This window comes from Kwoniella mangroviensis (assembly GCF_000507465.2).
Source record: "Kwoniella mangroviensis CBS 8507 chromosome 1 map unlocalized Ctg02, whole genome shotgun sequence".
In the NCBI taxonomy this organism is placed as follows: domain Eukaryota; kingdom Fungi; phylum Basidiomycota; class Tremellomycetes; order Tremellales; family Cryptococcaceae; genus Kwoniella; species Kwoniella mangrovensis.
Window position 1 is genome coordinate 2,931,028 of NW_027062534.1, and position 14,071 is coordinate 2,945,098.

The 14,071-nt window shown below is 45.2% G+C and overlaps 5 protein-coding genes across 5 annotated transcripts; 3 read left to right on the forward strand and 2 right to left on the reverse strand.

Annotated features, from left to right (window-relative positions):
* Positions 1-52: 52 nt before the first annotated feature.
* I203_106212 (uncharacterized protein) lies at positions 53-975 on the forward strand (the record flags this gene model as incomplete). The annotated part of the gene is made up of 2 exons (XM_019147976.1): positions 53-316; positions 520-975. The coding sequence occupies 2 exons, from the start codon at positions 53-55 to the stop codon at positions 973-975; spliced, it is 720 nt and encodes a 239-aa protein (XP_019002894.1).
* Positions 976-1,740: 765 nt separating this feature from the next.
* On the forward strand, positions 1,741-4,370 carry I203_106213 (uncharacterized protein; the record flags this gene model as incomplete). Its single annotated transcript, XM_019147977.1, has 14 exons — positions 1,741-1,944; positions 2,080-2,144; positions 2,230-2,324; positions 2,456-2,574; positions 2,642-2,704; positions 2,778-2,831; positions 2,898-2,960; positions 3,041-3,161; positions 3,240-3,268; positions 3,342-3,413; positions 3,488-3,678; positions 3,763-3,949; positions 4,013-4,174; positions 4,263-4,370. The coding sequence occupies 14 exons, from the start codon at positions 1,741-1,743 to the stop codon at positions 4,368-4,370; spliced, it is 1,533 nt and encodes a 510-aa protein (XP_019002895.1).
* Positions 4,371-4,722: 352 nt separating this feature from the next.
* On the forward strand, positions 4,723-7,159 carry I203_106214 (GMP synthase [glutamine-hydrolyzing]; the record flags this gene model as incomplete). Its single annotated transcript, XM_019147978.2, has 8 exons — positions 4,723-4,806; positions 4,877-4,915; positions 4,984-5,044; positions 5,237-5,496; positions 5,667-6,016; positions 6,160-6,587; positions 6,673-7,037; positions 7,103-7,159. 8 exons carry the CDS (start codon positions 4,723-4,725, stop codon positions 7,157-7,159), a joined length of 1,644 nt encoding a protein of 547 aa, XP_019002896.2.
* A 261-nt stretch (positions 7,160-7,420) lies between these two features.
* I203_106215 (uncharacterized protein) lies at positions 7,421-8,955 on the reverse strand (the record flags this gene model as incomplete). Its single annotated transcript, XM_019147979.1, has 6 exons — positions 7,421-7,646; positions 7,717-7,799; positions 7,869-8,183; positions 8,281-8,575; positions 8,678-8,796; positions 8,884-8,955. The coding sequence occupies 6 exons, from the start codon at positions 8,953-8,955 to the stop codon at positions 7,421-7,423; spliced, it is 1,110 nt and encodes a 369-aa protein (XP_019002897.1).
* Positions 8,956-9,332: 377 nt separating this feature from the next.
* On the reverse strand, positions 9,333-14,056 carry I203_106216 (uncharacterized protein; the record flags this gene model as incomplete). The annotated part of the gene is made up of 16 exons (XM_019147980.1): positions 9,333-9,722; positions 9,792-9,937; positions 10,015-10,291; positions 10,375-10,507; positions 10,614-10,885; positions 10,956-11,110; positions 11,164-11,272; positions 11,344-11,496; positions 11,555-11,664; positions 11,730-11,862; positions 11,932-12,033; positions 12,086-12,211; positions 12,279-13,342; positions 13,403-13,598; positions 13,674-13,786; positions 13,870-14,056. 16 exons carry the CDS (start codon positions 14,054-14,056, stop codon positions 9,333-9,335), a joined length of 3,666 nt encoding a protein of 1,221 aa, XP_019002898.1.
* Positions 14,057-14,071: the final 15 nt, after the last annotated feature.

A 14,071-nucleotide genomic window follows, 5' to 3' on the forward strand; every position in this document is an offset into this window, starting at 1 on the left:
AAGGTACAGGTATAGAGTATATATTACCACTTCCAGGCGAAACCCGACCAGTATGAATCCTCGAACTATCGCCGCACCACTCCGATCCCTCCGATCTTCAATCCCCCTTCGACCTCCTATGGCCACTTCAGCCGGTCGAATAATACCCTTACCTGCTACTCGACTGGGCGCTAGATTCTATTCCGAATCGACAGATGCTAAGAAGGAAGAGTCATTCCATGCTGAGGAGGATAAGAGAATAACAGAACTGGAAAATGCGAAGATGGAGAGTGATAAGAGGGCTAAGGAGTTGGAGGAGGAATTGAAGGAGTTGAAGGTGGGTTGCATTCGCCCAATTCATACATAAAGAGACAAAGCTGATCTCTCACCGTCTTCGCTTTCCATTCTTTGTTTTTGTTCTATACCATACTGGTAATCTTCGACAATCACGTTTCTTGAAACCCTTCATCTGTCCACCTCCACCAACCCTGTTTATTATCCTTCACTTGCTGGCTGGCTGTCTGTAATCCGCATCGACAGAAAGAGGTCCAATACGCCCGAGCAGACTATCAAACAGCCATCCGACGAGCCGAGGAAGAACGTAAGAAGGCCTCTGAATTCGCCATCGCTTCTTTTGCTCGAGCATTGTTAGGTACCGTAGATGTATTGCAAAAAGCTTTGAGGAGTGTACCTCAACCTATACCAGTCGACAACCAACATCTCAAACAGTTATTCGACGGAGTAGGATTAACGGAAAAAGCCTTGGTGCAAACATTTGAAAGACACGGGATGAAGAAGTTGGATAATCTTAAAGGAGAGGTGTTCGATCCCAACCTTCACGAAGCTGAATTCATGATCCCGAAGGAAGTTGCCCCTCCCAAGAAAGACGGTTCACCCCATAGCCCCGGAGAGATCATGGAAGTCAATTCGGAAGGTTGGATGATTGGTAATAGAGTGTTGAGACCTGCTAAAGTAGGGGTCGTCCAACCTGAGTAGGGCAGAGAGCAAAGATCAGTAGCCAGAACCATAATATAATGTCTACCTATCAGATGGTAGGAATGAACGAGAAGACCAAGAAGCCATAGTGGAGGAAACAATGTAGTGGATCTTCACCACAGCACATGAAATGAAGTAGATACCACATAGCCTATATACCATCTTATACTCAAAACAACATCAATTTTAGCATAGATGCATAGTCACACTTCTCCATCTCACCTTCTGACTTTTGCACTTGAAGCCGTGCAGCATGAACTCTGGGATTTGGTCTATTGCAAGTCAAGTAACAGTTGGGAAGAACAGGAATGAAACTAAATTTGCGGACAAAGATGAAGCAGGAGTTGAAAATAGCATAACGGTGGACTGCAAGTCGGAGAATCGGATATCTACATGTTCCGATGCGGTGCATCCCATCGAGCAAGCAGAACAGCATAGGGTGATCACTAACAAGGTCGGGGCCAACTTTCATGGGAGCATATGGTGTTCTCATGTCGTTCGTTCGCAACCTCCACAATCCAACAACCGGATTCGACCGACAGGTAAGTTAACCGATCAGGTCCACTCAACCACCCTCACTCACCACATGGATCATCAAGTGTCTTATCAGTCAACATCCACATAGTGCCATTTCACCGTACATTCGTCTCGCCCTTATATAGTCACTTCTGGTATCTGTGTGCTGGCTCAGCCTCTCGCCTCCCTTCTTCCTTCTTCGTGCTCTCCATTTGTGTCCATAGTTCTCACACGTTGGCAATCTCCGTCATGCACTTATCGACAGCACTCTTGGGTTTACTCCCCTTGGTTTCAGCAATCCAACTACCACATATCCCTACGCCTCAGGAAGCCTTGAACCTCGCCGATACCTTCGTGCAGCAACATCCAAGTACGTCTTTGGGATACGATAATGCTATCCGACTGGAGAGTGTGGGAGACGAATTTACCGTCCTCACCCATAAGAAATTCCCTGTAAGTGATATATCAGCGAGATCGACTGTTCCGATAGTACAATCAAAGCAGATCAAATCCTGTTGTATCAAGCAGCATCACAAGGTGAACATCCGATCGCAAGCTCGTGACTGACAGAAATCTCTCATATCATAGGATCATCGAGTCAGAATCAAGTCTACTTCAGGGTGGTGCGATCCGGATGTACGATCGTACTCTGGGTGAGTACCCTGTCTGAGCTGATTATAGCGCTTTCCTAACCTCGCACAACATGCCACCTTGTATGCTCATCTGGACATCTCGCAGCTACCTCGATGTTGGGTATGGTAAAGACCTCTTCTTCTACTTCTTCGAATCGAGATCGAAACCCAAGGAAGATCCTGTCATCATGTGGATTAACGGTAAGCCCGCTCGCTTGAGTGTTTCATGCCCCCTATCTTGGGCTTGCTTCTCGCCCATTCCGATTGGAGAAACTGTATATACTATAAAAATACTGGAACAATTGAGCTCATCATCTTACATTCATTCGCAGGTGGACCAGGCTGTTCATCCTCCTTAGGAATGTTGATGGAACTTGGACCTTGTTCAGTGGCCGACGGCCCGAAATCTGCCAACGACACCAAGGTAAACCCTTATGCATGGAATGAAAAAGTACGTTTCGACGTTACACTTGTGTTGATGAATCAGAGAAAAGGACTGTCACTGATGATTTTCCCAGGCAAATATCTTTTTCCTTGATGAGCCTATTGGAGTGGGATTCTCGCATTCAGAACATGGTCAAGTACGTATCTCCATTCTGACCGAGGCACTCCCAAGAAATTGTTCTGTCACTGACCTTGACACGGGGGTTGCAGAAAGTCGGAACTACCGAAGCCGCAGCCATCGATGTACAAGCGTTCGTATCGATCGTAAGTCTCCCTATTTTCCCCTCAAGTCGGCTGTGCACGATCGCTGACATCCAATGACTGCTTCAGTTCTTCGAAACTTTCAAGGAGTTTGAAGGTAGACCATTCCATATGGCTGGTGAATCATACGGTGTAAGTATATCACTTCAATAGACCTCTTTGATTAATCCCAAGTAGTGTAGAGCTGATCGGCTGTGACTTCGCATGTATAGGGTCGATACCTCCCAGTTTTTGCCTCAGCTGTTGTCGACGGTAACCGAAAATTGATCAAGGATGGCAAAAAACCAATTAACCTGCAAAGTGTAATGATCGGCAATGGAGTCACTGATCATTGTGAGTTTGCAAGGCAGAAGACCATAGATTGATGTCAAAGGCTGTCACTGATGGTATACTTTCTTACTCGACTTTTAGTCAGTACGATGGAGTCTTACTTCCCTTTCGTAAGTCAGCGATGTGTAATACATGTATCAGATCCAACATGATTCATATCGAGGCTGACGATCTTGGGTGTAGCAATGTACATTGAACGGGGATCTCACCGAGCCAGTACAAAACATCGCTAATTGCGTTTACATGGCTGAGAATGTAAGTAGTCGGTGTCCCACTCCTTCGACCTCCAGAGAGTACTGACCAATTTATCTGTGTCATCGATGAATCAGTTACCAAGATGTAATCAAATGGCCCACAGAAACTGCATTCAATCGCACGACTATACAGCTTGTTCCATCGCTATGAACTACTGTGAAGAAGTGTTGGAAACTTCCTTCTGGAGTGCTGGCGTCAACCCATATGACGTCTCGATGTCTTGCTCTCCTAAGGAATTGAGCGATTCACTTTGTTATCCAGTAACGTGAGTTTTCACTCTTTAATGTTCGATCCCGCACTCTCGTTTGAGACGACTGAAAGGACCAAAACTAACGCATATATTTTACAGTAAGAAAATCAAAACTTACCTCGACTTGCCTGACGTACGAGATATTCTTGGAGTCCACCAGCACAGAGGTAACTGGTCCTCATGCGACGATGGCGTATTTAGCAGGTTTGGGCAATCGTTAGATTCTACTGGCCAGACTTGGCTATATGTAGCGGGATTGCTGGAAAGAGGTGTAAGAGTATTGAACGTAAGTATTGACCGCATTTCGTTCGGTGAGAAAGATATCACAGATACTGATTATTTGGAACAGTACGTCGGTATGCTCGATTTCATCTGCAATCACATTGCCAACGAGGTGTGGATGGAGAGACTCGAATGGACCGGAGCAGAGGAATACCAATTGGCGGAATGGTCAGATTGGACTGTGGATGATAAAGTAGCAGGAACTTTCAAAACTTATGGTAATTTGAGCGTTAGTGTTGTTCTAGCTACTTTCTCGCCCAGTCAGAATTGACCACCATGTCATATTTGCTGATAATATCTTCTCTTTCACACGACAGATGCTCAAGATCAGAGGCGCGGGTCACATGGTACCATACGATAAGCCCAAAGAAGCCCTTACAATGTTGAACTCGTGGTTAGAAGCTGGTAAGATTAGCGACGATTAGGAGATCATTGAAGAAGCTCATATCAGATGGGCTTGAGTCCAGAAACATGGTTGAGACCGAGTGATCTTGCACTATATTAATATATTTTGATCTTATACATACATACATAGGGGATTGCTGGATAGTCTGTCTTTCAAATGCATCTTATTCTATCTTTATATCTTTATCACGGTACGAGTAATGCCTTATCTATCTATGTTCATAAATTACCGGATTCGGCAATTACCGTGCTAAGTCGAGAAGTCAGAAAATCAAAATTTCAGGCGATTTCACACTTTTCGGTGGTCCACCTGAGCTCTTCATCTTCTTTTAGAGTCTATAGACTAGAAATTAGATATAGATCACTATAAAGATGTCTTCCACTGCCGCCGCTACCTCCGCTGAGGAGATCCACAGCTTGTACGATACCATCCTCATCCTCGATTTTGGATCTCAGGTGAGTTAACGAACAACAATTCGGATTCCAAGTAAGACAATAACAATAGCTGATCATGAGATGTTGGTAGTACTCTCACTTGATCACTCGAAGATGTCGTGAATTAAATGTAAGCTATGGTCTCTTTCAACTATCCATGTGATAGGGATCGGCGCTGATGAAGATGGGTCTGAATAGGTGTACTGTGAAATGTTGCCTTGTACGCAGAAGATCAACGAGTTGAGCTGGAAACCTGCAGGTGGGTCACCTTTTGGATGATCGAACGAAATGGGATGAAAGAAGGCAGTCGACAAGATATATCTTGGAGACAACGGCTATCTAAAAGCCGCCAGCCTAAGAAACGTTCAGACAGCTGCACATCTGCAACTCTGATGAACTCGTCAGAATCTCGTTGAACGATCGACTAAAACTCCCCTTGATTGATATACAGGTGTGATACTCTCCGGTTCCCCTTACTCAGTCTACGCTCCCGATGCCCCTCACGTCGACCCAGCAGTGTTCGAATTAGGCGTACCCATCCTCGGTATCTGTTATGGACTACAGGAGATTGCTCGAACTCACGGTGGAAACGTTGATGCGCACACCCACAGGGAATACGGGTATGCCAAGATCAAAGTTGAGAAGACGGGAAATAAACAGCAGGATGCGTTGTTTGAGGGTATCGAGATGGAGGAGGATGGAGGTTTACAGGTGAGCTGAGCCGTCGTTTAGACAAAGAGACAAAGCAGTTGCATATACATTACGCAGCTGTGATCTCAAAATTTTTAGGAATGAAAGGATGAACTCGATAGAGGAACCATCAATCCAACAGCAGGGATCGTTCAGTAAAGGGCACAATGCTGACTCTCAAGAATCCCTAGGTCTGGATGTCCCACGGCGACCAGCTCACTTCACTCCCACCCGACTTCTCCGTTGTAGCTTCCACCCCAACCTCACCTTGGACAGCTATTGCCCACAACTCCAAACCAGTCTACGGTGTCCAATTCCACCCTGAAGTATCTCACTCTCCTAAAGGAAAAGAAGTGATCGGTGCATTCGTCAAGAACGTCTGTGGTATCAAAGGAGGATGGTCGATGGACAGTTTTATCCCCAAGGAAATCGCTAGAATCAGACAGATTTGCGGTGAGAAGGGACAAGTGATTGGTGCTGTCTCTGGAGGTGTCGATTCGACGGTCGCGGCCAAGCTGATGCATGAGGCTATCGGTGATCGGTGAGTGATTGAACAACCTCTCAGTAGAAGTAAGATCTAGAGCTGGAGGGGTCTCGAACTGTGTGAACGCGGGTAGCTAGGAGCTAGGTCGAAGCAGCATTTGATCTCTGACCAAAGCTAACTTACAATATCTCTTTTTCTAGATTCCACGCCATTATGGTTGACAACGGAGTGTTACGAAAAGACGAAGCTGCCAAAGTCCACAAGATGTTGACCGTTGACCTGGGAGTCAACTTGACTGTTGTCGACGCTTCCGAGTTATTCTTATCTCGATTGAAGGGTGTAGAAGACCCAGAGAGGAAGAGGAAGATCATTGGAAACACCTTTATCGAAGTGTTCGAGGAGGAAGCCGCCAAGATTGAAGCTGCTGCTGAGAAAGAGGTAGAAGAGAAAGGTGGTGATGCTAAAGGTAAAATCGAATGGTTGTTGCAAGGTACTCTCTACCCAGATGTTATCGAAAGTATATCGTTCAAAGGTCCTTCGGCCACTATCAAGACTCATCATAACGTCGGTGGATTGTTGGAGGACATGAAGTTGAAATTGATTGAACCCCTTAGAGAGTTGTTCAAAGGTGAGTCGAATAATCTTCTCTTCCCTTACTCACTGGCTTCGCATCTTCTCTTCAATGACTTGCTAATGATAACCTGGATTTGCAGACGAAGTACGAGCTCTCGGACGATTGCTCAACATCCCCGCCCACTTGGTAGGCCGACACCCCTTCCCTGGACCTGGACTTGCCATCCGAATCTTGGGAGAAGTCACAAGGGAACAAATCAAGATCCTCCAACACGCCGATGATATTTACATCGAGGAAGTTCGAGCTGCAGGATTATACGATCAAATCTCCCAAGCTTTCGTTGCTCTATTGCCTGTCAAAGCCGTTGGTGTTGCAGGTGACGCGAGAACCTATGATCAGGTGGTAGCGCTCCGAGCGGTGTCTACTGAGGACTTCATGACTGCCGATTGGTTCGTCTTCCCTCCTCAGGTATTGAAGAAGATCTCCTCGAGAATTACCAACGAGGTGAGCGGGCATCTTTGATCTTGAAAGACAGACCTAGCGGGCTGACGTGTGACATTGCAAAACAGGTCAAGGGTGTTAACAGAGTTGTATACGATATCACCTCCAAACCACCTGGAACGTGAGTCTATATGCCAAGTATTCCGCCTACTCGAGCTGATGTTAACCTTGACTACCTAGTGTCGAATGGCTTTAAACGACCACACAATACACTTCTTTTCATTCTCACTTTGTTTGGTTTTCAAGGATGCATAGATAAATACATATTCTCTTCGCCTATTGTTGCTGCTAAACCCTTGCTGACCAAAGTCCAACTGATGTACCGCGATTGAATACCTACTGATTCAGATCTCCCAACTCGATATCATCTCTCTTCAGGGTCTCACCTAATCGATCAACGCATCCATTACCATCTTAGCTAATATCGTATCATTCTTAGCATCTAGAGGTTTCGTCTTGTAATCCTTCCCGTTGACGATCGCGTCGTAAATTAACGGTAACTCAAGAGTGTAAGGATCAACGTATGTGGGTCGAATAACTTGTTCAGAGAAATCACCGGAGGGTAGTTGTTTTTGGATAATCAACTTGATAGGCAATCCTTTCACGTATGGGCTGAAGCCATACAAAATAATCAGCACCAGCACAGCGTACCGAACATAACGATTTTCTCAGGTATACTCACGTATCATATTGGATTTTGACCCGACTATCATTAGTGTAAACTTCGATTTGCGCATCGAACACCGCTACTTCGTCGATTGCCATCTACCGGGATCATCTCAATTCAACGTCAGTCCGATCTCCTATAGAGTAAGAAGGGATGACAGGACCCACCTCATAATAACATTTGAATCCCTTATATCCCCAGACGACATTCCACCACCAAGACTTATCACCATTATCACTCCTACTTGCGAACAGACATTTCTCTGGCATACCAATCACATCCCTCATTGCTGATAAATCATGACTTGCTAAACTGTGTAACAGACTCCATGAATGCGCATTACGCTTATCCTCCTGTGCTTTATCACCTAGATTTTCGTGTAAGTTCGCTTTGATTCGTTTGATCATCTCGGCTGTGGATGCCGAAGGGTGGTCGGTGAAATATTGTTGGTATTGACCTGATTGAGAAGTAATGTATTTGTTCTATCGAAAATGACCAATGATGTACATTAGCCATACACCTCATAAATACTTAAAAACCACATGGATAGATAGACGGATGGACATAGGCAACACTCACATTGCCAATGATATCCCTCACTCTAACATATTTAATTTCCTTCCCTTTGATTTCCTCTTTCAACCTCTCCAAAGCAGTAGCATACCTCCTCATGTACCCTACAAAAATCACCACGTTATTCTTCACTCTAGCTTCTTCCACTAGGTCGTACTCTCTCAAGGTCTGAGCCATGGGTTTTTCAATCATGATGTGTTTCCCGGCATTGGCACATTGTATGATGTGTTCCGCGTGAAATTGGTCGGCCGTGAGGATGAATACCAGATCGATAGGTACAGATGAAGCGAGGAGGTCCGTGCTAGTAAAAAATCAGGGAGTTCAGCACTTCCCATACCATATGAATCGAAGTAGAGTGGTACATTGTGATCTTTGCTGTGGGTGGGTCAAAACTCAAACTTACACAGAGGTGAACGTATCAGGTATACCGAATCTTTTACTGCACAATTCAAGTGATTGAACGGATATATCACATAGTGCGGTGATCTTGTACATGTCAGAAGCGACGATGAGGTTTGGTATCTACACGAGTCATATACATGCTTAGTCAGAATCAATCAACAACGGCTGACGCTATCGACACTATCGGTCAATGCAGATATCACTCACATGAGCTATCTGGGCGACTTCCCCACATCCTATAACAGCTACGTTGAGAATCTTGTTGTTCGCCGAGGACATTTTGGTATATTAGTATACTTTGCAAGATTTGTTGAAAAGGCAATGGTTGAATTAGATAGAAGTAATCGCGAAGATGCTATTGATATGCATACAGAAGGAGATCGATCTTCCCCGCTTAATATATATCATTTCTCAATACAATAGACCTCGACCCAAACCCCTCTTCATCTTATGGTTAACGTCTAAGTGGACATCCTCCACTTTCGGTCCGACAAAAACCCGATTTATCTCCTTCGGACTTGATCAACCGGAGTAGGAATCTTACTGTTGCTGTAACCATGGTTAGGCGTAAACGTCTATCATGCATGTCCGCGTCACGATCTCACTGCGTAGAAACATGTCCGAAATGTATTTATATGATATGAGAACTATGACTACTACTTCATCCTCTTACATACCCCCTCAACATCATTCACAGTGAATTCCAAACCCATTCCCGAATCAGCATAAGATTTCGACATGATCCCTTGTGATCTCTGAATCTCCTTGACCAATCCACCTGTCACTTCTTTCCATACGATCTGTACTAGAACAACATTCGCTGAGGTGCCGTTGATGTTGGATGTAGGTTGATTTGACTCGTCATCGTCCAGTATGAAATGCTTATCTACCCTCTTGGATACAGTCTCGATTGACTTCCTCAAGTCTTTTAACGATCCATGATCCTTGAGGATCTTCTTCAACGAAGATCGATTGTAAGCTGAATGAAGAGGTACTTCGGATGCTGGGGTGGTCACTAGTAACCTCTCGATACCGTCGAAGAAGTCCTATTAGGTCAAATACACAAGTCAGGTTATCAGTCGATTCAGATCGATTAAAATCTCATCTTCACCCACCATGAATCGTCCAAATGATCGTCTTAACAGCAATTTCACATATATACCCATATTCTCCTCGTAAAGGGCTTTCGCACGTTGTAAGAATACGCCCAGTACAGGCGAATGGAGCTTCTCTAGATCCTCAACGAGTTGGTGCATGTTTTCTGTAGGGGACAACCATAATTAGCAAAATCCCCTTCGTTTCCGGCGGGTTGATTCTAACCCCCATACGTGGACTCACCTATCATAATAACATGGTAATTCAGCTGCCCCTTATCCTCCGCCGCTTGACTATCCGCTCTATCCATCTTAGCGAGCTGCTGCAAACTAGTGAACACCGTATTGGTTATCTTCTCGTAGATATCGTTCACTTTGGTTCTGATGGGCAAGTCATCCGAGCCATCCAGCTGAGCTTCCATCTTCTCGATGAAAACCGGGAAATGTTTGACGAAGAATGCAACACCTTTACGTTTCTTGATGGTTGTTTTGGATGCTTCGATCACTCGAATTTGCTCGTTCTGCGCGAAAAACACCATATTCATATGAGCTTTCCTGACAAAGGACCATGCAATTGAAGGAAGGAAGCAGACACAAAACTTACAACAAAGTAATCCAACATCTGTCTTTGTCTAGCGAGTTGCTTGTCGAACAGTTGCGTGAAGAAGATCGAAGTATTCTCTTCTTCTGCTTCTTTAGCCAAGCGTTCGGTCACAGCAATGATCCCGACGATAGCGCTATCAAAGGTATGCACTTTCAGCTAAACACCTGTATTTGCGACCTCGCGTATCCCCTTTCAAGCCAATGACTACCTACGGGCATAAAAACAACAGAAAGACTCACACAGGCGCCTTCTCAATAGCAGCTTCGGTCCACTGCCTCAATTCCCCTTCCACGAAGCCAAATACCAGATCCATCATACTTCTTACCAACTGCATCATCCCCACACTCATCCCTTTACTAGCATGTCGTGCCGCCTGTCGTCTGAAATAACTATCTAATTCCATATGATCCGCAAAAGTAGACTCGGTGTCTGTGAGATGCAAGAACGCAGAGATGAAATCCTCTTCAGAGACGATCTGGTTGATCATTTCTGTTAAGGCTTGTCTATATAACTGCATAGCCCGAGTGACGGTGTATCAGTTGCTGTCTCCTTGGGAAACCCTAAGATTCTAGACAGCTTACATCGGAGGCTCTGAGGGAGTAATCATCTCCACCTTTCTTATCTTTCTTTTGCTGATTATTCGATCCAGAGCCACCCAGACCGATGACTGTCTTCGACTTCATCAGCGCAGATGGTTTTCCGGTATTGGCAGTGGGTCCAACGGCGGTAGAAAATGCTATAATGGAGCATATGTAAGCTATGTCCACCAGAAGTATCACAATAGCTTACAGGCATCGTTGGATGAATCGCCCAGAGCAGAATTTAGCGATCCCATGAAGTTCATCAACAAGTCTTTCATCTCTGATTGGTGTAGTTGACTAGCAGTTGACATATAATTCTGCAAATTTAGGCGCAAATCAGTATCGTCAAGCACGGGTCGGGGAGGACACAACCTTCGAGTCAACTCACCGAACAAAGTTTTTGGTATCTCTCTTCGTCCATCTCCTTTACATATAAGATCAATCCTTCATACGTCATGAGGTATTCTCCCATAGATCGATGGGGTGCGAGAGTCATAGTCTTCTTCACAGTTTTACGGTATTCAGACAAAGTAGAGTCCGACTGCATAGAAACGATTGATCAGCTGAGCCACCTCTCCGAAAGGGAGAAAGCTGCTCACCTGATATTTGAAAGTGACATCCAGGTAGTCCGCTACCCTCTTACAGAACTGAGAACTGTTTTCACGGTATTCCTGCATTCGAGCGATAGTAGCTGCAACCTCGGCATTGGCTGGAACAGGTAATTGAAATTTTCAGCTGTGTCTCGGAATTCGTGGGAAGCATAGCCTAACTTACCACTATCCATACCAGCTTGGAGAGCTTTGTACAATGAGGCCGCCGCTCTCTCAAGTGTCTGTACACCTCTAGGCGTACTGGGTGATTCTTGGGTAAGCGTTCGTATATCTTCAGGAGGCACTTCGACAATTTGCTACACACGTAGAACATGTACGGTCAGCTGCGATAACCTTGACGTGGGATTACACGTGACTGAGCTCACAAGCAGCTGTCTGATCTCATTCAGCAGAGCTTGCTGATTGGACGTCTGGACTTGTAAACCTCTATTCTGAGATTCGATGAACGAAATGTCATCCGATACGGCCTATCTCGACTTGTCAGCTTGCAGATCTGTTTGTGGGACACCGCAGACTCACGTTCAACTGCATCTTATATCCCGTTATCTGCAGATCAATATCATCCAATTCCAATAACGCTTCATCTATATGACCTAATACTTGAGCTATACGATCATCGGATTCGAGGAAGGCATGGATATTTGCCTGCAAAGCACGTAATACAATCAGCCTGATTTCCATTTCACCGCGTCAGATAGGCCAGCTGACTTACCGAATCCAAAGCAGACAGTTCATCCAATAATCTACCTTCAATCGCATCCGCACCACCTTTTTTCCTCTCACCCAGGCTACCCGCATTATTCAATCCAGCTGTCCAGTCAAATCCTTCCAACATTTCTTCCACGCTATTCATAATTGCCTGATCATTCTCCTGTCCATCATCTACCGATAAACCTATGGCACCTGGTAGTATACCAGTTTTCGATTTCAGCAAGATTTCTCTCGAGAATGTAGTATTCAGTGGTGGAGGGTGGAAAGATGCTCTTCTAGTCAACTTCTTTTCTGGTGCTGGAATATTATCGTTCGATGAATTGCTGAATGTAGGATCGGATGGTATGAGAGGTGAAGCTTCCGTAGTGGTTATGGTGGGTGTGAGCATCTGCTGTGAAGGCTGTTGACGTGATTTAGGTTCAGGTTGTAGGTGTGGTGTAGGACGAAGTGTTGACGGTGTATTGGAGCCAGTACCGGGAGCAGTAGAGGAAGCAGGAGCACTCTGTTCTCTACTTCTTCCTGAGACTGAGGGTACATTCGGATTTGGTACGGTCGTTCTATCACCTTCGTTGGTAGGTCCCAGACCTTCACTTGAAGCTTTTCTCATCGGCCTACTATTCGTAGAAGGCATTCCATCGTACTCAGAAGCTGCCGATGCGTTCCTCAACCCACTCGGTGTCAATCTATCTTCCGACCCCTTCCTTGGATATCCATTTCCTATTGCCACATTTGAATTGGAAGGACCAGGTACGTTTACATTCCTAGGCGATGGTGTCCTACCGTTAGATTGATCAGGGATAGATGGTCTACGAACCGACGGTTCCCCAAGAGGGGATCGACTAAATGCGCTCCCGCTTTGAGAAGGTCTTCTTTCCTCTTCGAGTGAAGGACGAGAACGTCCATCGTTAGAATGATGGTAGTGGCTTGAAGCTCCTGATGCCATTGAGGAGGATGATCCGCTACGAGTCTGTTTCATTATATTCGGTGGGGCAAGTTCCATAGAACGGCCTAAAGGCGAGGAAGCTGAGCCCTGTCGATCCATTGGTGGAGGAGGTGTAGGGATGTCTGGGAGAAGAGAAATAAGTACACTTCATGATTTACAGTATAAGACTGAATTAGACCTACAGTCACTTCCACTATAGTTCGGTGCGGTAGGTTGAGGTTGAGCAGGAGGTGTGAAATTGATCAATTCAGGTAATTCTCCCTTCGTGTATGTTCGATAAACTTTGACTATCGAGTTGAGAAAATGACTTTGATCTTTCGAACGTTCCGTCGTCCAGTGATATCGACGGATGGTCATTGTCAGTGCGAAGTCGGTAGGCTGAACATTCAATTTACAATATTATTTATCAGAATCAGATCTGCGACGATAGCTAATTAAGCAAGGAAGACTCACGCCAATGACTTCTAATATCCTCACATCTTCGAGATGCCATGTCTTGCCTTTCGAGAATGAAAGGTTGTTATTCCGTTTAGCCTTGTGGATCACCACTTTGCCAAGTTTAGTGACTGTATTATCGAGGTTGGTTAGTAAGATGAACAAGATGAGCTGTCTTTTCCACGTTGAGCGAGCGAGAAGAGAGTCAGCTCACCAGCTAGCATGAGATATCTCGACTTCGGTCCTCCATGACTATCACCTGGATCTTCCTCGTACACCTTCAGATATGATATCAACGTCTCTTCGGGTGTACCATCTTCGTCCCTCTTTGCGAACAGCGATGAGATGATATGTTGCCGTGTGTCGTCAGAGGAAGGCTGTCGGGAGTGCTGACCTGACATGATGATGAGTGCGAT